Below are 26,339 nucleotides of genomic sequence, written 5' to 3'. Positions count from 1 at the left end.
TATATATATATATATATATATATATATGTGGGTATTCGCTGAGATTGTTTGTTTCTCTTATTCCCTATACAATTTCTTTCTTTTTTTTACCCTCCCTCTTAATTTATGGTCTTTTGACTACATTTGTAAACTATGCCTTCTCCCCCCCCCCCGTTGCCAACCTTAGTCTTGAAAAGGGTTGACTGAAAGACGTCTCGATAGGGTTTTTTTTCTGCCCCATCCCTTATTTATCCCTTTTACCTAATTTATGTTTGTTGAACATACAATTAGAGCTTAGGAAAAATATACATTGGAAGTGTATTTTGGTTTTCTTTTTGCAATTTTCTTTTTAATGGTTTATGTTTAAACTATAGAAAAAAAAACAAACAAACAACTAAATCCTCAGCAATTAATAATGGCATCACGTTCGGTGTTATTAAAAAGTGATATATATATATATATATATATATATATATATATATATATATATATATATATTCAAAATAGTAATACATTAATTAATATCAATATTTAAGATTTAACCATATCTTGAAAATAATGCTTTCTCGAACATTACAATTTTTAAAGTTTTCAATATTTTGTGCTAACTAGCAATTCTGTACTTTAGTTATTTTCCTCTGAAGAAAAAAAATAACTAACTTTTGAAACTCCATGAAATAAGAAGATAATCTTTGCATGTTGTATTCCTTGTTTTGAACAACAAATTTGAGTGAATGTTGATTTGCATAATTTAATTTTCCTCATAACTTTTTGCTATATATATATATATATATATGTATATAGAACAAATAACTTCTTACCAAATGCATTAAAATTTCATTTTCTATTGACTTGTATACTTTCAAAGTGTTGAAACTGATTGTAAGTCTTATTATCTGAATTTGTAATTATGGCTTATCAAAACACAAAAATAAAATGGTGTTCACTTTTTTTGGGGGGGTGGGTAATAGCTTATTTTCAGATGAAGTTAGTAAAAAAAAATGACTTACAGTACTACTAACACTTTTCTAGAGAAAATTTAATTTTGAAACAAAAAAAACAAACAAACTCGAAAACAATGTCAGAACGTTAAAAGTATCTGTGTTAAATGAAAATTAAATTTTAATGCACTAGATAAAAGTTATTTGTTGTAATATATATATTTTTTTAGATTTCTTGGTTGTTAAATATACTGCAAGATTAACGGAACTTAAACACAGCACCTTTTCAAATCTAAACAAAACAAGTATTATCCTATCCATTTGTTCCCAGAATAACATTACCTCTTAGAAAATTCAGAATTGAAAAAGTTTCCAACAAAAACAAAATCTCATATCGAATTCAATGAGTTTTAAATTAAAACAATAAAATAAATAAAATAATGGCATCAAAGCATTGACAATTACAAAACCTGAATCTTATAGATATAACAAATTTTCAGATATTTAAAAAGAAACGACTTGCTATTCTTCATTTTTACTAAAACGTTCATATCCTTTTATACATGTGGCAAGAAAACCACCACAATTTGCCATTTTGAATTCAATGCTCTGATTGTATAGCACCAGATGCCCTAACAGTTATTACCACTCCAAGCTAAAGTGGACCTGAGAGTAATGATAACTATCACATTTCCCATGGCTCCCAAATGGGTCTTATCACTGGATGTCTTTTAAGGTTATACCCAGGATCCAGAAAGTGTTTAAATTTATAATTGCTCTGGAATTAAATATTAGAATTGCTTGCTATTCATTAAACTTACATACTTGAATTTGACTACGCAACCAAAATAGGTTATAGTCAGCTAACATACTTCCTAACTTTCAATATGTCTGCTACTGAAAGCAGTGACAAGGCAAATCAGTTCCTTCACATTTATTGTTCTTCAGTATTTCTATTGTGAAGCGATTTATTGAAATAAAATAGAAAAGGATATTCCTGAAAAATATACAATGAAAATTTTAAAAAAATTATATGGATGAAAATAGCACAATTAGTCTTTATTTGTACTTTTAATAATAAAATTTAAAAAATAAGTTTTTATTTTATTTGAAATTTATAAGGAATATATCTTTATGAAATTATAAAATTTTTTTTAAAAATCTATGGCTGGCATTACTTCATTACTTAAAGATTTTTAAACGTGTTTTCAATAATTCTCTCTTTTTTTTTTTTTAAATAAAAGAGCACAAAAAATTTTTTCAATAATTCTTAAAAAAAAAAAAATTTATTAATTCTTAATTAAAATTTTAAAGTGTTTTCAATAATTCTTAATAAAAATAAAACTAATTTCAATAATTTTTAATTAAAATAAGACCAAAAATCTTTTCAATGATTATTAAATAAAAAAAAAAAAAAAGATCGGAAAAAATAATAAAAAAAGAATACATGCACAGAGGAGATATTGGTGTGTGTGTGTGTGTGTGTGTGTGTGTGAGTGAGAGAGAGAGAGAAAACCCCGAAGGAACTGGTTTGCCTTGTCACCGCTGCCAGTAACAAACACACCAGAAGTTAGGAAGTATGTTAGCTAATTATTACCCCAAAATATGTACATTGAAATAGTGAAGCAAGAATTGCATAATCACCAACGACAGTGTTCATGAACTAACATTGCTTAAGTTCATTGGTTAGGAGACGTCCAGGACGACTGGAAACAATGTTAGGATAAGCAGGAAAAAATAGTGTTACTTCAGAGTTTTTCCTTATCATACATACACTGATTGCACAACCAAGGCTCAAAAGTCTATTTAACCATACTAATTAATTTAATTAATAGATGGAGAGAGAATACATTAATTTTTCCAAGGATATTAATGAAAGGGATGCTGTAGTCTGATGGAACTCTAACCTGGCATATCAAGCTCATTGTCCATACCTGCCAAACGATTTCTTTATGCATTTTTACCCATTTCAGTTAATTAATCAATTTGCCAACAATTTGTAACCTTTTTTAAAGGGACTAACCCAAAATTGTACAAATACTTATTTTTATTCATATTATTTGGAATCTTCAGACTACTGTTCTCATCTTCAGTGTTATTTTCAAAACATTTTAGTCAATGTTACCTCCAACCTTTTTCAGGTGTATCTTGTCAAACTCGGGAATGTTTCTATTAAACTTCGGAATCTGCATGGAATTTTGAATAGAACCTTTTTTTTTTTTTTTTTTTAATTTTTTTTTTTTTTTTTACTTTATGAGGGTAGTAGGTTTGTAGACCCATGGTGCAGAGGTTCGAGTACTTGGAAAAATTCAATTGTAAAGTGATATTTTTCTGAATGTTAAAGATTCAATCCTCAGCGACTGAGAAATACAATTGCAAATTATTTTGGAACTCTATCCAGTCATGGCTGACAGAACAAGAGCATGCTATTCCCCATGAAGCAAATAAAGTCAGTGCACTGGAAACGTTGTCAAAGCTGAAGGCCCGGATTGCTTGTATAAGGCTAAACAAAAGGACAACATTCCATTTGCAACATGATAACACTAGATCACACACAAGTTTGAAGACCACAGAATGTGTGACAAAATTCTGCTAGATAGTATCATCTGAGCCACGGTATAGTCCCAACCTAACACCATCAAACTTCCACTTGTTTGGACCTCTGAAGAACACATTATGCGAGAAACATACTTTTACAACTAAAGCATCAAGGCTCTTGTTCATTGCTGATAAAAGTGCATTGAGAATGGTAGCGATTATGTAAAAAAAAAAAAAATTCTGCAGCAAAAAAGGTCGCTCGTTTTAATGGTATCACTCCTGTCTTTGTAGCTCTTCATCTTTTTGAGTTAAAATAAATAGCAAGTATTATTTTTGGAACATCCCTCATAGTTTTTGTTTACTTATTATTAGTTAATAAATTTGCATATCATTTCGTCATTTTCATATGTTTATTTCTTGTTACTTATCCAAAAGAAAGAGGGAAGTTTTGAATAAAAACTAAGTGTTTGTACAATGTCGATTCAATCCGTTCAAAAAAGTTATAAATTATTGGTAATTTGATTTGCATGTGCCAGACTATCAAGACAAAAAGAAAATATGTTTGCGATTTTACTTTTTAAAATTAAAAACATCTTATAAGTATAAACTTTTCGTAGTAAATAAATATATTGTTATAGGCTGATGTCTACTGACATGTTATTAAAAAGAAAAGACAGAACATGATTTTTTTTTTTTTGCAATGTCAGTGGCTGATAACTTTCAAGGGCAAATCTTTCGCATCCAGAGTCAAGCCAGAGTTACTGTCTGAGCCGATATGATACCAAACCCAAAATCAGCAATGAAGACAGTGAATCACTAAAGAATTTCCTTGAGGCATCTGAAGAATGTATTTCATATAAGAATATATATTTAAAATAAAAAAGGAGTACATATAAATGGTTTGGGATTGTTACTAAAAAAAAAAAAATGTCATTCTGGGAGCAACTCAATTTGAAAAGAAAAAAATGTTTTGTTATGCGCTGTGTGATGTATGTGTGACATCAGATATAGTGTCATACTAAATTGGTTCCACTCAGTTGTTAGCATAATATGAGTGCTAACGCTTGGTCTTTAAAAACTTATCAAAACCAACATGTATCTTTTTCATAGCTTTACAAGAGTTTTACGCACAAGAAAATTAAAAATAAAATATTTTGGGGGCACAATTTAGTTAACGATAATTATTTTCAAACAGCGTCTCCTATCGTGCCTTCATCATTATTAGTAATAGTTATATTCAGAAACAGTTATATCAATAAATTTCTTGAATAATTAATGATTTAAGTTTTAAATAAATGACCCAAGATTTTTTTTTTGCTTAAGAATCAAATAAGGAAAAGTTACAAGTTGTAAAAACATATGTATATATAATAATTAACCTGGAAAAAATCTCGGAGAAATTGGAATCAAAGGGAAAATTGAGACCATACAATGTATAGCCATAATGAAAACAGCCGAAATATTAAGGAAAATCCTTAAACGCAGAAACTAACCCATATAAACAACATTTATTAATTACAGATGAACCAAAAAAAAATCACGAGCCCAAAAAACTGAAACTCCACAAAATTCCATAAACTGACATCTGCATACAAAAAATAAATGCAAACATATATACACACACACACATGCAATGATACCAGCCTCGGCTGATATAACAAAAAATTCATTTGAATGGCACACAAAAAAAAAAAAAAAAAAATAGAAAGGCCGAGGAGAGCAAGAGAGCACCAACCAGACTTCCTCTGAAAGAGTATGAAAGTTTTGGAACCTTTGGGAGGCTCGTTATCACTCAAATTCTAGATAAGTCCAAATGTCAAGTGAGAAATCAATGGTAAACAGCTTTTTCGATAGCACAAAATGATTTGCAATGATTACTAAAAGAGGTGGAAAGTATCAGAAATCCAAGGAGATTTGTTGTCACTCGGACTCCTCTGGTTATTATCAGTAAGCAATTACTGATAATGACTTGTGTGAAAATAGTGAGTAAAATAATAACAATAACCGAGGAAAACATCCCACAGTGCCATTTTGAATTGCTGCTGTTAGGCGTTTTCCTTATGCAATCGAGTGTATCTGCTTTTTGGGGGTGGCATATCTTCACTTAGATATAATTTTTTAGTAAATGTTATCAAATTCCTGTAATTTATATTTTCCTTCCTTGGAGCAATTTTTTTTTCTACATTCTATTCCATTTATGTGCGACTGTCTGATACTTGTCTGCCTCTGATGATTTGTGTGATGGTAGTATAAGCTATATGCACAATAACACATGTAAGGTGCTCATGGAAATAGAAAATATAGAAATTCGCCTATATTTAAGAAATAAGAAATTAAAATCATGATTGCGGATCAACTTTTTGTGGTAACTGGAGTGTAATTTAACAGGAGGTGTGTGTGTGTATATATATATATATATATATATATATATATATATATATATATATATATATACACACACACCTCCTGTTAAATTACACTATATATATATGTGCATGTATGTGTGTACACATAGGTATATTTATATGTATAAAAAAAAAAAAAAAAGGAGAACGTCTACCTAAAACCACTAACCTAGTTCTAAAACAGATCCTTTGTTTGATAAAATGCATGCCCATTGGCTGATAGGAAGGAGCGCGGTGGATACTAGAAAGCTGATTGGCCAACTAGAAATCCTCAACATATATAAAAACAAGAAGCAACCACAGAATTCGCGCATAAGCCTGACGAATCCTATAGTTGGATGAAACGCAGAATATTCAGTGTAGCTTAATCGCCATATATATTTTATAAATTACTAACTAGCTCTACCTACGTATTGAGCACTTTTGAAGTAAATACTTAAAGTTTACGCATAAATCTATACTTTCGTATATTAAATTTATGTGAATAAATGAAGTAGTTATATATATATATATATATATATATATTTTAGGTTTTTTTTTTTTAGAGACAGTAAGCTTCAAAATATTGTAAATTACAGAAAAATAATTTTTATTATAAAAACATGTGGTTTACTATAAAGATTAATTTTTAATGGCATTCATTACTTAAATGAAATATTGGGTAATAATGGCTTGCACATATATGGTATAATCTAGAGGTTCAATGTTCATAAAATTTATATACTGAATTAGGTTGTATTTCAACAATGATGCGTCAAATGCTGTCTTCTAACTGGTCTATTGTGTCTGGATTATTAGTGTAGACATGGGACTTTTACATATCCCAAAAGAAAATAATCTAATGGGGTTAAATTGCATGAACTAGGTGGCCAGTTGACAGATCCATTTTATGAAATTGTTCATTTGTCAAATGTTTCAGTAAATCGATCATATTGTGCACAAATTTGCAAACGCTGGTTCATGATAAATTACCAAACCAAGCTAAACTAAAAATAACCGATAGTTGCTAAATTTGCAATTAAAGAAAATAGAGTTACCGATTTAAAATTCGCCAGCTCTAAAAAAAACACACAAGGAAGCACCTATATTTCACACACACAGAGTTTCAGACTTAATTTCTTCCCATTCATAATCTGATTTCTTATTCTTTATGAAGAACTGTTTAGTCTTATTTTAACTCGATTTCTGATTCTAAGAAAAAGTAGTGAGAATTGATCAAGTGTTCACAAAAATGTATAGATTTGATGATCACATGTCTTCAGAGACGCTGTTTTAAAACGATTATAATTAATCGAATTGTATACCTCTTTAAAAGAAATTTTAAAAATCGTTTCAAAATAATAAACAAAAATAATATAGCGTGTTAATAGACGTGAAAAACATCTTAAGAATTCAAGTTTTATTCAAGGAATTTAGTCTTCAAGATAATTCTTTTTTATGATAGAGAGTTCAGGACTGTATGCTTATATTATTCCTTCTAAACGATATCAGCAATGTGCCCCAAGCCCTGAACCCCACATTGCCATTTTTATTCTTATTTTTCACTTCCTATAAGTTTTAATTTTCAAGTAATAAATAAAATAAAGTAAAACTTTGTCGTTTATGAATGCCTGATGTGGATGCTAAAACAACAGTAATACCACCATTGACTCCATAATAAAATTTACTTTAGAAAAGTCGCGCCTGATCTTGAAATAGAACTTTGTTTTCATTGCATCCCCCTAGAGAGATAGGCTATACATATAGTATACATTATAGGTTTTTTATAAAATTCATAATATTTGAAAGCGACATGGTGTTAAATAACAACTGTTATTATATTTAATTATATCAGTACAGACATATTATGACTATTGTTATGCAACACCGTGTTTTTATGAAATAATACTTATAGTTTTGGGTATGTAAAATACAGACACAAACTGTCTATTATAGTCAAAATAAAACTCAAAACATTTTGATGAGGATTGATTATTTTGATTATTCGAATTATTGATTTCATCTTGGTTGTTATTCTCACAACATTTCATCTAATTTGTTCTTGTTGAACTTGGGAATCTGTATGGAATTTTGAGTAATTGTTAGTGTGTATGTGTGTGTATATATATATATATATATATATATATTTATTTACCAGTGGTGAAAAAACCGGACTAGAGTGCTCAATGTGTAGTCAGAGCAGTATATAGGAAATTTATTACTGTGAGTCCAGAATGAGTTTACAAATTGTTTCAGCTAGAGGAAAATCCTCAAAGAGAGGAAAAAATCCAACTAGCATCGTCAGAATTCATAGATGGACTAAGTTATAAAGTCAAATAAGAATGGAAAAATCGTAGATAAAGGGGAGTTAGAAAAGAAGGGGGAGTGGTAGGGAGAGGACGTTGGAGTTTAAAGTAGTATTAGTGATGGGACTGTTCCAATATTTTACCCCGATTCTGATTCCATACTAAATTCCTGATTCTGATTCAATTACCGATGTCGATTCCAATGCTTTATAAATCTTTAAATATTTAACTATGAAGTAGTTATTTTTTTCCGATTACCGTAAAATCTCATATTAAATGTGCATATATTTTCTTAAACGTACAATACGGGGGGGGGGGATCTCTAAATTTTAGTTTGGCTGGTCGTTTAAATCAATAAATATTAGTTATTCCATCATTCCATCAGATCAGAAAGAAAGACATCATCATAACAGCAGAGAGATGATCAAGATGATCAATTCAGATCCCACTATTCTTGATGCTCTAGTGACCTGCGATGAAAGCTGGATCTATTGCTATGACCAAGAAACAGAGTTCCCAGTGGAAGCATGTTGGCTCTTCCAGACCCAAGAAGACCAGACAGAGCAAATCCACCCAAAAACATGATAAACCCTTTTTGGACAGCACAGACATGATCTACATGCACTGGGTTCCTACTGGTCAAAGTTAACAACAAATACTATGTTGACGTTTTAACGGAGTTCAGGAAGTGATTCCGTCAGAAGAGATCAACACTCTTCAAATTGGGTCAGTGGCATTTCCACCAGAACAGTGCAACAGTCCACAACTCCATCCTTATCACAGACTATTTGACCAAAATGGGCATCAAGACAGTTCCTCACCCTCCCTATAGTCCATACCTTGCTTCCTGTGACTTTTGGTTATTCTCTAAGCTCAAGGAAAACCTTAGAGATTGTCGTTATGAAATAATTGAGGAGATGAAAGAGGCTATGACAAAGGCTATTGACACACTCACACAAGGACTTTCATGACAGCCTTCCAGAAGTTGGAACAGTGTGAAAAGTGCATTGCAACTGGAGGAGATTACTTTGAATGGGACTAGAGTTTCATGGGTGTGTACTATCAATAAAATTGCCTATACAAAAAAGTCTGGAAACTTATTTAAGGCACCTCGTGTGTGTGTGTGTGTGTGTGTGTGTATATATATATATATATATATATATATATATATATATATATATATTAGTAATGCCAGAAAATATATGAGAAAAATGGAGAATATTTGTTTAAAATATAGCCATTAATATATGCATAAATTCTAATTAAAAAATAGCCATTATGAGGGATTCGGCAGACATGTTCCTGCACCGATGGTCAGACCAAAAAAGTAAAAACAATAAAGGGGAAATGCAGTTACAACATTTGCATAGGTGATCATGTGGCTACATGAACCAAAGGTTGACTACCCTGTTGATATTGGATTCCATGTATTAGGAAAAAACACCACCACTCCCACTATATATGTAAAATTTAAGTAAAAAAAATATCCATTACTACATAAGTTCCAAGTAATAAAAAAAGAAAAAAGAAATAGCCATTACTATATATGCATAGTTCAAAGCAGAAGCATAATGCAAGGGTGGGGTGAGAAAGGGCAGTTGTCCCAGATGCAAAATATGTTAAGTTGTAAAACACAATGGATTTTTTTTTTCAATGTACAAGTTTCTGCCTCGAAAACATGGTTTTAAATAAATATAGTAGCATTAAATGTATTTTGTTTTACAATACATCAGTTGATTATATGAGGGGGTTAAAAACTGGAAAAGCAAAAAGAGAGGCTAACACTACACTAATTATGGGGCAAACAATTTGTCCCAGCCACTAACAATGTATGCTAGCAAAATGCTCTTCAGTTTGATTTTTATTGCATTTTTTTATATTTAAAAATAGAATAATTTACAAAAAATAAGGTTAATGTAATTAAAAATAATATTATTAAAGTAAAAGTCAGCTAAACGCACAATAACAGTTGAAAGTCGTCCAAAGCAACTCAAGACAAAAACATCAGCAGGCAAGGTTTTGACCCCCGTATTTGGGAATATACAAAGTATTTTATCCATTGATGACTATGAGAAAAGAACCACATGGCCAAATAAAAAATATTATATAGCGTTATCAGTGTATTTGTAGGAAGAAATCGCTAAAGAATGCCTGAAAATGAAGAAAAAAGTATGTTTTCACCAAGAAAATGCACCATGCCACAAGTTGGTCAGAATGATTACATGAATTTGTACTTTAAATTGCTACGCACCCACCCTATTCCATAGATCCGGTCCCCAATGACTACTGCCTATTCGCAGTCCTTAAAAGAATACTCTAAGAGAAAGAGATTTGGCTCTAGTAATGAATTTATATCAGTAACTGAGGTGTATTTTAAGGTCAAAGAAAAATCATGCTACAAAAAAAAAAAAAAAAAAGTGTTAAATTGTTAGAATCCAATGTATTATACTAGAAAGAGAATACGTTAAGGAATTTTGCTTCAAAATTGTTATTTTATTAGTTAAGACAGGGATTTATTGAGTGATGTGTTAAGTAGATATACAGAAACTGTGAAAATTGTGAACAGTTGCATTATTTATTTCTTTTTTCTGTCATACTTAAAAATATTTCGATTTTATAGACACCTACCATGAACGTAGACCCACAATATCATTTTAACACCTTTCTTCAAACTGAAACTTATTTATGTAAGTACTCTGGTTTCAGAATTTATGTGAAAATGACTTGACAAACGAAAGAAATGTATTATTTTTTCCCTGTTTTTGTAGATGTGACTTCAATTTCCAAAAGTGTTGAAAGAAAGGGTAAGTCAATGGGCTGAAAGTCAGTGATCAGTTTTTATACCATGTTAATAGGAATATTGCGGGATAAAGGGAAACATCTCAGAGGATTGAAAGTGTGTGTAATATTTTTTAATACTTATCCAGAATCTGACCCAACTTTGCGTTGGCAGGTTATGGTACGCAATCAGAAGATGTCAACGTGATTAGCCAAGCAACAGTTACCGGTCAACAGATGACATGTTGAAAGTCATTGCGATAAATTTTTTTTAATTGAAAATGAATTATAGCACGTTGTGTGAAAATAAAATTAAACCTTTTACAGATTTAGTGAAAACAAATATCAACAGGAAACCTTTTGAAGTAAAAAGACCGACCCCCCCCTCAAAAAACAAAAAAACAAAATTTAGTGAAAACAAAAGAAAAATCGTTTAAAAAGTTAATTTTCTTTGAAAAGAAAAAATGTCATTCTTTATATCATTAAAAATATTTATTTGCAAGTTTCTCATCATAGGTTAAAAATGAATTATTTGAAACTTTTCTTGAAAAAAAAAAAATAAATAAATAAAAATAATTTTCGGCACTTGTGCTCTATTATGAAGTCGCCAGTTTTTTGGTTTTCAGTTTGGACATTTGGAGAGTGCACAGCAGGGACAGACGACTTTCATTCATTGATCACAGACAACGTTTTGACTTTATGAAAATTGAAAATTAAAAAAAAAAAAAATAAAATAAAAATTTTTTTTTTGTTTGAATTCACATGCATTTCAACAATGCATTAAAAATATTAATAAATATTAAATGACATTTTGACAATTTTATTCATTCATTTAAAAAAAAAAAGTTTAATTATATTTTATTAGTTATGAAAATTTCAGAATTTTGACTTTGTAATGAAAAAGTTTTTTTAAATCTTTATTTTGTGTTAAAAAATAAGTACTTTGTGTTATCATAATTTTCTTCAATACATTTTAATTGAATAAATGTATAACAAAACTTAAAAAAAACAAAAAAAAAACAAATAAAAAACATTTATTATTGTGAGATTTTCGATTCGGTCCTGAAATTGCATTTGTCTGCCCCTACTATGCAATCTCCTAATGTTCCGACTAGAAACCCCCAAAAATGGTTCCTTCTCAGTAGTGCACAAATGCCAACTTTTCATATACTTTTCTTGAACAAAAAATACTTTAAACTGAAAAAAAAAAAAAATTGTTTTCTTTCACTGCTATTTCCATTTTTCCATCATAAAAAATATTCATTTGAAACCTTCTTTTGAGAAAAAAATAAACTTTTTATATACTTTTCCTAAAAAAAAAAAGAAAAAAAGTTTTTTGTTCATATAATTACACTTACGTTAACTTTTTTTGTTTTACAATTTTATTTTTAATGTTTTCACTTTATCGTCTTTTGCAGTGTGGTGTTCGCATAGGTTTTTTTTAGCTGCTTACGAAATCAAGTCAGAAGATGCCAAAGTGAAATTGGGTCAGGTTCTGGATAAGTACCCACCTTTCTTTTAAATCCTTTCTCTTGTAATGTATCCTCAGTCACATAATTTTTAAACACCCTCTCACCCACAACAACACCTCTTTCTATCCCTTCCTTTGGCAACTTATTGAATACTATAGAAAGAAATGTTATCAGAAGTTGACTGTTTGACCTAGTTTCAATCATGTTTTTGAAACAACTACCAGTAAGAACATCCCCCTCTTGATTGCCCTCTCCCTTTCTCCCTCTCTTTAGCAAATGGTTGAATACAATATAAACAATGAAAATGTCCTCAGCAGCTGACTGACTGTTTGACCTAGTTTCTGTGCCCCCCCCCAAACCAACTACCAATAAGAATGAAAGATAATTTTTCCTATCACTTCTTCTTTTGCCTCTTTCCAATCTCAACCAACTCAGATCATACTTAATATATTATGTCAAGTTTATAAATGCGTTTTTGGTACATTCTGAGCTTTAGTTGGATGGCTGCACACACACACACACACACACACACACACACACACACACACACACACACACACACACACAAATGTCCTTTATATAATAGCCTAGTAAGATTATCCAGCATTCCCTGGGGCAAAGTGTAATATAACTTTTACCTCTCTCTCCCTCCCTTTTCTCTTTGCCATCCCATTCCTCTTTTTGGACACAAGCATACATAACTGGAATAGGTGGTAAGGAAAATAATTTTATGAAAAAAAAAAAAAAAAAAATCAGAGTTACACTCCTTTACATGATAACATTAAAAAAGAGTGTTTACTTCTTGATAAAATTAACCGATATAAATTGCCATTTGACCCCCTCCCACACAAAAATGAATCTTTTTTTTTTTTTTTTATAAATTTTAGATATTATTTTTCTGAGGTTATGCTAATTTAAAAAATAACTTTTTTTTATAGTATTTTTCAAGTTTTAGTGAGACATACATACATACATACATACATACATACATACATACATGATGATTGCTACTCTCTCATACACTTAAAGTCCATGAGCCCAAAAATGACTTCCATCGTCACAGGATCATTTTAATAGACAAATGTCTGAGGGAGTATCTATACAGATGATGTTACAGAGTATTAGTTTTGTACGACAGCTAAGTCTCTCTCTCGCTTCAAAATGTTGAGATCCAGCAACAAGCAAGAGCAAGATAGCCAGCAACAAGTTAAATTGCAGACCAGCTTTATGCGGGTACTGATCTCCCGCTTTCTGTTTTTTTTAAATCGGAGATTTGCTTCTAGAAAGGTTGCCTTCACCACGGCTTACGGGAGCCCTTTCCACCCCAACACACACATGCATACACACAAACACACACGGTGCTAGTTGGCCGTTGACCCCGAAAAAGGGTTCATTCACCCTTTGGAAGTTTTAGCCACCCTCCTCACCAAACAAGTCTGGTGAGGGAACCAGTTTAGTTGTTGGTGACCCGACCATGAGGCAGGTAGTACTGGGTTACATGGTACCAGTAGCATATAACATGACCATACATGCATACATACATACATACATACATATATTTGTCTTTTATATTATTGATAGATGAAAACTACAAAAAACTAAAAACCTATTAACTTTTCTGTAGATGCATTTTTGATCTGTTTTAAGAGTATACGATTTTTTAAAACAAACATTAAATTTGGATTTTGGGGGGTGAGGTAGGATGTGTGTGTGCGGAGGAGTCGATAAATCAAGGAAATTTTCAGTAGATGTACTTTAGTTACCCCCACTCACTATATACAATTAGATACGTTTATATATTTGTATCTACAGAATTCTTTCTTAAACTAATTAACCAATCATGATGAATTTTAGAAGGTAGCTGATAGGCGTAAGGAGTCGTTATGTGGGCTATATTTAATTTATGCAAGAATTAAAAAATGAGGGGGGAAACCTTTGTGAAAATTCATATACCTCCAATTTTTTTAAAATTATAATAGGTATTAGACATCAATTAATAAATATATTCCCAATTTCAGTTTCTTTAGAGTATTTTAAAGGGTTTTGGAAGGGGGCATAATATGGATACAAAGGGTACAACTGACCATTTGAAAATTCAAATAAATCAGATTTGCACTGAATTTGATCCATAGTCATTAGACACCAATAAAGCAACATTCCATAAATTAAAAATTTTTTTCATAAAACACCTTAAATTATAGATATTTTCTAGAATCAAAATCATGTAATGGATTTTGATCGACATTGGAATAAGGATTCTAAACTTAAGGTTTAGTATTATTATATCTTGCTTCTAATCTTTGCAAGAGGACATAAAAATGGTATAAAACTGTTCTGTTTGGAGGGAATTAATTTTCCCTGTCCTGAAATGGGCATTATTAGCATTAAGTTCTTTTTGCTGGATAGCAAGTGAAACATGAACTATAATTGGTAGACAATGAGCGGAAGCATTGAAATGTAATCTTCAAGAACTATCGTTGGTGTAACTTTGCAAGATAGACTGATATGCAGATGTTAGAAAGAATATTATAATATTAACAGATCAACAACATTGCTTGGAAAAAGAGATTAACATGGTTGGAACATGTTTACCGGTCGTCAGACTTGAGCAATCAAAGAAATTGAGAATGGTTTCACCTGCATTCAAAAAACTGCAGTGGATGAGGCTGGTCAAAGACCAACAAATAGTCAGCATAATCTTTTGGTGGAACTCTGGAAGTGTTGTGCAGCTTCGTTGGCGTCTAACTACTGTGATGAGCATCACAGGTTGTCATAAAGAACCCACTTTTCTTTGCAAGTCGCAACCAGGTTGACAAACGAGTTGTTCTTGTTGCATAAAAGAAGGGAAGAGGACACTTCAGACCGGGGTTTCTATTAGTTGTCATTCAATTCGCAAGGCAACCTTTTATCAAGTCATTTTGTCTTTCCAATCTTGCTCAAGTAGTTGGAAATAGTCATATACGTTACGCCTAATTCAGAAGCAAATTCTTGAACAGTTGTGTGTGGATTAGCTTCCAATAAGGCTCTTAATTGATCATTGTCAACATCCCATGGCTGACCACTCTACTCATAACCTCCAAGACTCATCTCTGCCATAAAATTTCTTAAACCACCATTGTGCTGTGCATTCAGTAGTGGTTCTTGGGTAAAATGCTTCATTGATATTGCGAGCTGTTTCAGCAGCTTTTTGGCCTAGCTTGAATTGAAATAGAAAATTGTATGAATTTGCTTTTTTTTCAGTTTGTATTCAATAGAACATAATTGTTTTAAAATGATTGTAATTCAAATGATTAGATAGAACAAAACACGGTCTTTAAAATGATATATAAAGTAAAGGTTTTATAACAAAAACTGATTTTAAAATACAGCGGATAGTGTCGAGATTACCCCCCCCCTCTAAATACTACAGTTTTCACTTTTTCTTAAAAACTTTTTTCCTGTTAATATCATCGATTACAAACTTAAGTTTCAGATTATAAAAAAAAATTGAAAAAATAAATTTTTTAACTTTTCACATGGGGGTTCAGTTTTCAATTATAACGTTGTACTAAATAGAACACAAACTTTCTGACCAGGTGGAGTAGATAGATACATACATAGATGAGAGAAAGGGGTAGATACATAGATGAGAATGGGAGGAGTGAAGGGTAAAGAAATCTTCCTTTTTTTTTTTTTTAACCCCTCCATTCTAACCCCTGCCTTCCGGTCACATCAGAGAGAGTTGCAATTTTAAAAAAAATTTTTTTATCATGGTCAGAAAGTTTGTTTTCAATTTAGTACAATGTTATAATTGAAAACCGAACCCCCACGTGAAAAGTTATGAAAGTTTTTTTTTTTTTTTTTTTATAATCTGAAACTTAAGTCTGTAATCAATATTAACAGTAAAAAAAAAAGTGAAAATTGTAGAATTTAGAGGTGGGGATACTCTCGACAACGTCCGCCGAAAATACATCATTTGAAATCAAAATTAAAAATTCCACTAAAACTTTTGCGTCAACCTAATACATATAACCTGAAGAGGACATGCAGCTGCTCATCAACAGATTTTCAGCAGCATGCTCTTCCTTTGGTCTCACTATAAGCTTGAAGAAGACCAAGGTAATGTTTACTCCACCAATGGGTGTTCCATACTGCAAACCTAACATTTATATTGATGGCACCAGATTAGGTGTCGTTGACACATTCGTTTACCTTGATAACACCTTGTCGAGTGATGGCTTGCTGGTTTCTAAGATACATGCTCGCATCCAGAAGACTTCTGTTGCTTTTGGCAAGTTGGAAAAACGGTTATGGCGTGATGGATGTATTACTTACCCAACAAAAGTAGCAGTTTATCAGACATGAGTGCTAACCACCCTATTATACTCATCAGAAACGTGGACCATTTATCAACACCAACTGAAGCAGTTTGAAAGATTCGATCACAGCTGCTAAGGGAGGATCCTTAACATAAAATGGCAATCAATAACACTGGGCACTGCTGTCCTTCAGAGAGTGGGCTGTTCAAGTACTGGAAGCATGATAACCAACAATCAGATGTGCTGGACTGGGCATGTTGTCCGTATGAATGACTGCAGATTACCAAAGCACCTGTTCTATAGTGAGTAGGTGGCTGGCAAGCGCTCACAGCACAAACCAAGGAGGAGATTCAGGGACTGTTTAAAAGACAATCCTAAGAAGCTTTGCATAAATGTTGAAAGATGGGAAGAGATAGCTGAGAATAGGAATGAATGGCGAGGAGTTGTCTCGGAGGGTTGCAAGATATTGGAGACAAAGAACTTGGAACAGGCAGAACTAAAGAGAAATCTGTGTAAAGGGTCTGTGAAAGATTTGGATGCTCGTGGGTCTAAAGAGGCATATGGTTGTGCACAGGGACACAATACCACAGAGTGGTCCAGTTAACCCAGGGCAAACACTTGACTTTATGTGTCATCTTTGCTTCAAGCCATGTCAGTTGACTGCTGGTTTGAAGAGCCACCTTTGTGGCCATGTTAGATGAACTGGGGGATGGGGTTAATGGTTTTTTTTTTTTGTTGGGCAGAACGGCAATCATCAGCAAAGATGAAGCAATCATCATATATATATAAATACACACACACAAAGAAATGAAAACAATAAAATAGGTTATTCTAGCCAATTTTAAACCACATTCACCCTAGGGGAGTTGAGCCGATTTCCTCCGAAAGATGAAGTGCCATGGGAATATTAAATTCACAAGCAGTTTCTAATTGCCTGTACAGCCTAATAAAGGAAGATAAGGACATTAAATCTTTGCAGTTTTTGCAGAGATGTGTCGAGATCCTCTTAAATACAGTACCTGGTATTTCCTGGTCATCCATCTGATACTGACCAGGCCCAACGTTGCTTAACTTTAACAATCTAATGATGCATATTATTTAAAGCTAGATTCATTCTTAGGAGACTTGCCTTCCAAGTAGTATTTCCAACATTGCCGAGAAGTAAAATAGGTAAAATGAGAGCATGCCAAAGGGATTGCCGTTGATTTTTAAACTGCCCTTGAGTACCAATTAGGTGTTGAGTTGCATTTATTCATTTCTCTTCTGAAGTACAGGCTCAACCATCGGTTTGATAAGGGCTCCATCCCTTACCAAAAGAGTGATCACATTGCTGAAGAAAAAAGACAGATATGGAAGGAAAGAACCAGATAATTATAAGCCCATAACTCTACTTAACATAGCTTTAAAGATTTTGGCAAGAATTCTTGCGAGCCATTGCTGATGCATTATTGAGTTTGAAGAGAACTGTAAAGGGTAGATCAGATCAGAATAATTTGCATATTAACAAAAACGATCATTTGTCATATCTTGCCCCTGTGTGGTAGGTAGGTATAAACTAATACATCTCAATAACAGAGTGTTTTAAATGAACACATCTAAATAATCATGTCCTGTAGAAGGTACTAGAACAAATGAACAAAATTCACGTAATAAACATGATGGTACAAAGAAATTCACATCAAAGACAAAATTAAGGATTTGAAACAACAAATGGTTGTTAGTTTTGAATAAAAATGACCATTCAAATTAGTAATTGAGATTAAAATAAACTTGTTTGGATCAATAAGCATTTAGTTTGATGAATCTCATTATGGAGGATGTGGGTTCATTGTCAAACATTGGAATTTATCTTATTTCACATTGGGTTAAAACTGTTGAGGGAAAATACAAACTATTATTTGCCTTATTCAGACTACAATTTTCATCTATTTGGTTGCTATGTTCACAATGTTTCACTAAATGCAATATATGACCTTCTTTGGGTGCATTTTTTTCAAACTTGGGAACAATTTCAGTCGGATTTGGGAATCTTTGTATCAAACTTGCAAACTGGTATAGAATTTGGATCTGAACATTTTTTTTCAATCACGGGGTAGGGCAGATAACTTGTTCTCTTTCTGTCAACCATGACTGCGTAAAATGTTAATTTTTCTTATTTTTATTATCGTCTGTCATAAAGGCATTCGTTAACAATCATTTTTATATGAGAGTCTAACTATGGTTTGGTTGTTTTGTTTTATGGCATATCAACCCTGTTTAGGTTATTTAATGGCGAATGAAGTCATTTTGAAAAAAAAAAGTTATGCTTAATTTCTTTATATCTTCTAATATTTATTCATAGTATTTGGGTTAGTTGTTTTGTTTTACAGCATATCGACCCTTTTTCAGATTAAGTCTAGTAAATTTGGAAAATAAAATTCATGTTTCAAGTTCTTAATACCAGTAAATATTTATTCATGGTGTTTAGTTTGGGTGTTTTATAGAGGAAAATTGTCGTTTTTGTTTTGGGCTTTGCAGAACATGATCAAGTTTTGCAAAAGGAAAATAAAAACAAAAAAAAAAACAATAATATCAATGGTTGATGTATTTCAGGTCAAAAAGCCTGTATCTTTAGACAGCCTAATCTGGTAGCACCAAGCTACTAAAGGTCAAATCCTTACTACAATCAATAATAACCAAGAATGACAAAAATTAACACTTCTTATTGATCATGGGCAACAGAATGAGAACAATAATCCCCCATGGATCAAATAAAGAATTCAGTTTGAAATTCCATATAAGCTCCTGAGTTTGATATACATATTCCTAAGTTCGAATAGAATGGTCACAAGTTAGATGTACCTGGAGGAGATTATATTAATTGAAATGTTGTGAATGTAACAACCAAAGTGAGAATAGTAGTCCAAATTATCAATCCACATCTCAAAAATTTCGAAACATAAAATATAAAGATTTAAAATTTATATTAACACAGGAGTAGTATTTGTGTGTGGGAAAGCATATTCTAGGATTATTAGACATAAGAACATGACATTTGGTAAGAATGATTCCATATCTATGCAGAGTGTTTGAATGCTATATATATTTATTTGAAGCATGTGCTTGTCTAGCCACACTGACTGTCAGCTCGACGATCCTGTTTCAATGTTGGCTGAAAGTACTTGCTTGTCTAGCTGCACTGATGAGGAGTAAACAGCGAAAGAGTGCTGACTGTGGATGACAATATTTTACTCCCTACATTGGTAAATTTCTTGTAAGGAAATTATCGGTGGTCCGCTAATCTTAAGGTATTGCTCATTAGGTAAAACTAGTTCAAGCTCTCCGACTCGCTGAAAAGATGTTTATGTTGTTGACAACTAAATTTTGCTAAACATTGAGCAGATACTGTATGATAGCACAGGGGTAGAAGTGTAGACCGTCCGCTCGATGGTCAGGTTTTGATCCCTGCTTGAAGCACTTGCTTGTCTAGTTGCTCCGATGAGCTGTAAACAGTGAAACAGTACTATTCGTGGACAAATATATATATATATATTTATTTTCAGAAAGTTTAGATAAGTCATCAGTACCATTGGTTTCAAACTTGATAATAGGGAACTGTTTTAGGTCCCCATATCAAACGCTCTTTTCAGCTGATGTATCTCATCTGTTTATATATATATATATATATATATATATATATATATATATATATACACACACATATTTATACTTTTTATTTTATTTCATATATACATACTTTTTATTTTATATATATATATATATATATATATATATATATAATTTAAAGGAGATTAGAATAATAGTCTAAAGAGCTAAGTGTATTTTAATGTAATAGTGAAATTACTAGTTTAATTAAAATACAGGAAATGCTCGTTGTAATTTAGATATATAATAAGCTCGATAGTTAAATGTCCTAGAGCTAATTCAATATTAAGTAATGTGATTTATAATTTAAAAGTTTTAAAATTTTTTAAATTTAACAATCAAAATTTAATTAAATTAAAAATCAGTTTCATAAGAAGGAACAACAACAAAGTCAATTATCTGTACGATCGTTTCGGAAATCCGTGCTTTTTATTTGTGGTATACATGAAGTCACGTAGAATAATTATACATAGTTTTTTTGGTAAGCACGGTCTCCTCATCAGCAAATTTAGGAGGATTTCTATTGAATTGAAAAGACACCAAAAATAAACCTAGCATTAAAAGTAAGGCAGATGAATCTGAAAAATTGAAGTAAAAGGTTTGGATATAAAATTTATAAGAAAATTATAAGAAAATTTGTATAGGTTAGAGATAGAAATGAGTAGAAAAAAAAAAAAATATATATATATATTTTTGAATTTACATAATAAATTTGATTTAAAAATATATAGATATATAATTACCTTTTGGTTTTTCTTTTTTTGAAATCAGGAACTGTATTTAAAGTAGTCATTTAGATGTTTGCTATAGCTTTTTATTTTATTGAATGATGAATTTTAAAAGGGCGACGCTCGTGCAGTAAATTGTTTCCGTTAGCGTATTTTGATTTAGAGACGCTACAGTTAATATCTATAGAGAGAGAGTTTTTTTTTTTTTTTTTTTTTTTTTTGCAAGTTTTTAAGGGGAGATAATTGTCATGGCTTTATTTATTATTTGATTTACGAGTCTAAGGGCGGTAATTGGTTTAACTTAATTTATTAAAAAAAAAAAAAAAAAAAAAAATCTATTTTTACTAATGAGTAATTTTTAATAATTTAAGGTGGTTTATATTTATTAAATTTAAACCAACGTTTATGATTACACGATAGAAGCTCGTGTCTTGAATTTACCAGTTTGGTTGTGCTTTTTATATCTTCATATTTTAAAATTTTTAGGGTTTCTTTTGTACATAATGTACAAAATTTATCTCCTGGTTTATATGATTTGCAAGTCTCAATTATTTGCCATTTTAAGTTGAAAGAAATATTGCTATTTTTTAGTTGCCAAATATAGTTGGATAGAGTAGTTTGGTTTGATAGAGAGTTATTTTTAAAAGAATGTTTGTGCGTTGAAATTCTATGTTTTATTGGGCCAGATGAAACTGATTTTTAATTTAATTAAATTTTGATTGTTAAATTTAAAAAATTTTAAAACTTTTAAATTATAAATCACATTACTTAATATATATATATATATATATATATATATATATATATATATATATATACACCTTCTGTTTTTTTTTATTTTTTTATGAAGTGGTCTGCAAGGAAGAAGTATGTTTTCACACCACTGAGAATATGTTTTACCTTTAATCATGACGAAATTTAAACATTTGATAAATCATAAAGGACATCCTCAAAAAACTGCGCAAATTTAGATCATTTTAAGATCTTTATATCGAGTCTTGAATTCTCAAAATCAAAACTTTTCGAGGCACATTTAGTTGTGTAAGCTGCGTTTTCACAAGTTTTACCAAATTTTTATTTATTTAAAATATATATATATATATATATATATATTTTGCAGGGGAAGGGTGGATTTCTTTGAAATGTTTTTTAATGAATCCTTTTTTTGTGCATATACCCAAGGCCTACAATATGATCATGTTCAAATCCAATATCAATAAATACTTGTCATAAGTCGTCCTTATAAATTGATATGTCCCATGAAACGGATATGTTATGGTCTTGGCTACAATATCTATATAATATTCTGCTTGTTCCTTACTTAGTTCATCATCATCATCATCATTTGCCAGGATCAAATTGACTTTTTCCTGCCACAGATCTCTATCTTCCATGGCCTTAGGACGATCTTCAAGTTGTAAGCCAATGTTTCCTGTCAATAATTTTGTGTATGTCTTGACAGGTCTTCCTACTTTAGCGGTTCTGCGTTTAGGATCCCACAGTATGACATCACTGAGGATCTTATTCGTTAGTTCATACATTATACTTTTAGAAAAAGGACAACTATCGAAGGCAAAGCTGCTTCAGAAAATGCTAAATTAAAAAAATTTGGCCAACCAGAAAAATATCAATTTTATCAAAACATTTGTTGATTAGATATATTTCTCATTCGTGGAATTTCCACAGGCCATGCTAGTTAAAAGATATCTAGTAAGGCAATATGGTAATATCCTTAAGAATGAAGCTTTCAGTATATTTTTCAATGTCTCTCTTAAGCTGCCAGCTGGTATTTATGGCTTAACCAGCCAATTATATTCTTCTGAGGAGGAACCCGGATGTACTCATTCATTACAGCATAAGTCATCAAATTTTGTTCATTCCATTCCTAATTTTCAATGCTCTCATGTTTATCAGCATTCGATTGGTAATCTATCCATCTTATTAACCCTAATACTCGAGTGGCTTTTTAGCCTTGGTGACCCTTAAATAAATTAAAAAAAAAAATTAAAATTAAAGAGTCAATATTATAAACTCGTCTGAGGATTTCAGCTTTTGAACAAGAAACACTATATTTGTATGTTTTCATTTTTGAAAAACATTTCTGCATCAGACTTAGATTTTTGAAAAAGAAATCTGAATTTTATTTTCTTCTGATATAAATATCCCATGAGACAGAACATTGGAAGCCTCTTTAAGTTTATTTTGATAGCAATAAAAAAGTTAATTTATATTCATTGATCAAAAACCGAAGCATCTATCCTTGGATGCATATAGGAGGAGTTAGAAAAAAAAAATGAAATAAGTATTCCTTTGTTTTTTTTTTTTTTTTTTTGACATTCGAGGAAGGTTGGAGATTTAGATATATAGCCATGTCAAATGGACATAATTATTAACTAAGCAGTTGAAGGCAACCCAAAGGCTCTGTTTTCATTAGCTGCTATGCAGAGGTGCAGGGGAGGTTGCTACTATTCCCAGATTACTCCACTTGCCCTTGATTCTCACCTTATAATGCTGAGTGTTCAGCAAGAGGGCAGCATCATGTACCATTTTGAAGTCTTTGGTACATCTTGACTAAAAATGAAACCCTGGCCTCTCTGCTCATTAGCAAACACTCTTACCATAATGTTAAATGAGCCAGTAAGTGATGAAAGCAACCTCAAAGAATCAAAATTTAGGTAATAATACTCCTAACTCCATTTGCAAAACTTATTAAATGAATGTAAATGTGATTCAAAGGGCATCATTTTATCTATTCATTGAAACAATGTTTTTTTTTTCTTTATTTTTTAAGCAATGTTTAAATTAAATTTTCTTGAAAAAATAGAAAAAAAAATAAATGTAAACAAATTTGTTCAAGTCAAGTAAAAAAAAAAAGCAACCAAAAAAAGAAAAAGAAATAAATAAAGGGTCAGAGGTCAACCACAAATGACCATGCCTAGTTTGTTATATTTGGAGAAGGAATATTGGACAAAAAGTGGGATCTGGGGTTGGAGGGACAAAGGTAAGATCAACAATGGGACGGTCAATTCAGAAAGAGATTTGTACCTGAGCCCAGTATAAGCTTCATGATTGACTAGGTCACTGAAATGAGAAGCAAATCCAATTATAAAATTATTTTGTGTAAATATTTTTTTTATTATTATAGTTTGACTTTTGCTTTGTTATTAAAAAAAAAATTAATTTGAGGAGAATCAATAAAGTCTTAAAAAATACCAGCAAGTTTGTATGTGTGTTGGGGGGGGGGGCAAAGGTAATTAATAATCCTTCACTACAAGAGCTATAAAATTCTTGTAGCATTGTAGCAGCTGATCTGTGAAGGCTTGTGTCAGAATGGATCAGGAAACTATGAAGACCACAAGATATCAAATTACCAGTTGATTTTGAAACATAAGTTTTTCTTGAAATACCTAATGTCTTTCACACACACACACACACACACACACACACACACACACACACACACACACACAAAAAGAAAAATATATAAAAATAAACTACAAGATATATGGAAGGTGTGAGGTTATAGAAGAGATTAAGTATGCATGTATTAAATTTACCAAAACTAATACGTTTTGGATTATCCAAACTGGTGTATGTGTTATTAAGAATGCTAATGCATACGAATGTGGGATTAAGAAAGCATGTGTGTGTATATTCGCTCTTTGTTACATTTTACTTCAGTCGAAGTTATCAGAAATCAAGGGACCCTTTTTCTGGGGGCTAACATGTGATCTTTATACAAGACACATAGATGTTTGAATATTTCATTGAAATTGTCCCTTACCTCTCAAACACAGAGTTAGTAAAGAAGTTGAGAACATAATTTTCCTCTACCCAGTTGACCATTTAAATATAGTATATATTTTTTGTGGTCTCTTGGTCTTACCAGATTCCAGAACAAAAATTCTTCTAATCTGGTAGAGTATCCAGCTTCGTGCTGTTATTTGCGGTAACATTACTTAGAGAAGGAGCACAATTCCTTGTAAAAACTATTGTGTGTTAGTCACACAAAGGAGTTCTTATTTGAACTGTGAATACTATGTGATTTTGTAAATTTAGTCAAGGTTTACTTGTACGGAAAAGTATCCTCATGCCAGGTTGTCCTGACAAACCTCTGTACAGAGAAATCTTAGACACTCGAACATAGTGTCCAGGAGGCATTTAAGTTTTTCCTGTCTAGTAATAGTAGTATATATATATATATATATATATATATATTTTTTTTTTTTTCCTCTTTCAAGATACCATATTAATAAAGAGAGATACACGATTATTTATTCATTTTCGAAAAGTTTTTCTTTTATTAGTTATAACATTGCACACAATTCTTTCAGCTCTCAGCGTTGGCATATAAAGATATAATTGTTCATCAAATTATAACTTATCACTTAGAGGAGCACCATTCCTCGTAAAAAGCTAGTGTGGGTTAGTCATACCAAGGAGATTTTATTTGGGCTGCGAATACCATGTGATTTTAAAAATTTAGTTGAGGTTTGCTTGTAGAGAAAAGTATCTAGATGACAGGTTACCCTGACAAACTCCTGTACAGAGAGACTTTAGACACTCAAGGATAGTGTCTAGTAGGCATTCAAGTTATAAGGGCCGGTATGTGTATGGAAATTTAAATAAATTTGTGTATATGTGAATTACAAGAAAGGTAACACTTATTGCATAATCTTTTGTATGTGTCAGTGTACAATTATGAAGAATTATTTGAATTACTCTGTAATCAAAAGCGTGTGTGTGATTATATGAACGATTATGAAAACGAGTGTCTGTACAAATGTATGAAATGCAGTTCTGCTTTGAACTAAGATTTTCTCGGCTTACAATTCAGTACAATTTATTCAGAGTTCTTATTTTAGTATTCAGCAGCAAAATGAAAATATACTCAAAATTCATACAAAACATTCTTCCAAACCCGTGAATTACTAAGAAATGAAAAAAATGAATAAATATTCTATAATACACTTTTCCAGTTTTATTAATACTGTGCAACAGTTATTTGCAGGAACTTTTACACCAAGCTAATAAATGTGATGCAAAACGTGTCAACCTAATAAACATTGTTTATTAACATAAAGAATTCTTTGCACTGACTTATTACATCCCTTGCATCAACCTATTACACCCTTTTCTGACCAAATACATCTCTTGCCCTGACCAAATACACCTCTTGCCCTGACCAAATACACCTCTTGCCCTGACCAAATACACCTCTTGCTCTGACCAAATACACTCCTGGCATTGACGTTATACTTTGCACCGAC

At 31.4% G+C, this 26,339-nt stretch overlaps 1 protein-coding gene across 16 annotated transcripts in view; it reads right to left on the bottom strand.

Moving 5' to 3' along the window:
* LOC145303601 (muscle calcium channel subunit alpha-1-like) overlaps positions 1-26,339 on the bottom strand; it is a 1,244,232-nt gene that overhangs the window by 4,164 nt on the left and 1,213,729 nt on the right. For 4 of the 16 annotated variants that reach the window (XM_080145170.1, XM_080145160.1, XM_080145163.1 and 1 more), the window contains one exon: positions 24,115-24,150. The exons of the other annotated variants lie outside the window; for them this stretch is intronic. In XM_080145170.1, the coding sequence (XP_080001296.1) occupies positions 24,148-24,150 (3 nt within the window). In that variant the 3' untranslated portion in view covers positions 24,115-24,147. The remainder of the gene's footprint in view (positions 1-24,114; positions 24,151-26,339) is intronic. 16 annotated transcript variants of the gene reach the window in all.

The sequence above is a fragment of the Euprymna scolopes genome, chromosome 19 (genome assembly GCF_053919585.1).
Source record: "Euprymna scolopes isolate OS-2025 chromosome 19, ASM5391958v1, whole genome shotgun sequence".
In the NCBI taxonomy this organism is placed as follows: Eukaryota; Metazoa; Mollusca; class Cephalopoda; order Sepiida; family Sepiolidae; genus Euprymna; species Euprymna scolopes.
Note: the sequence above shows the minus strand (reverse complement) of the source record. Positions and strands in the feature narration are given on the sequence as shown.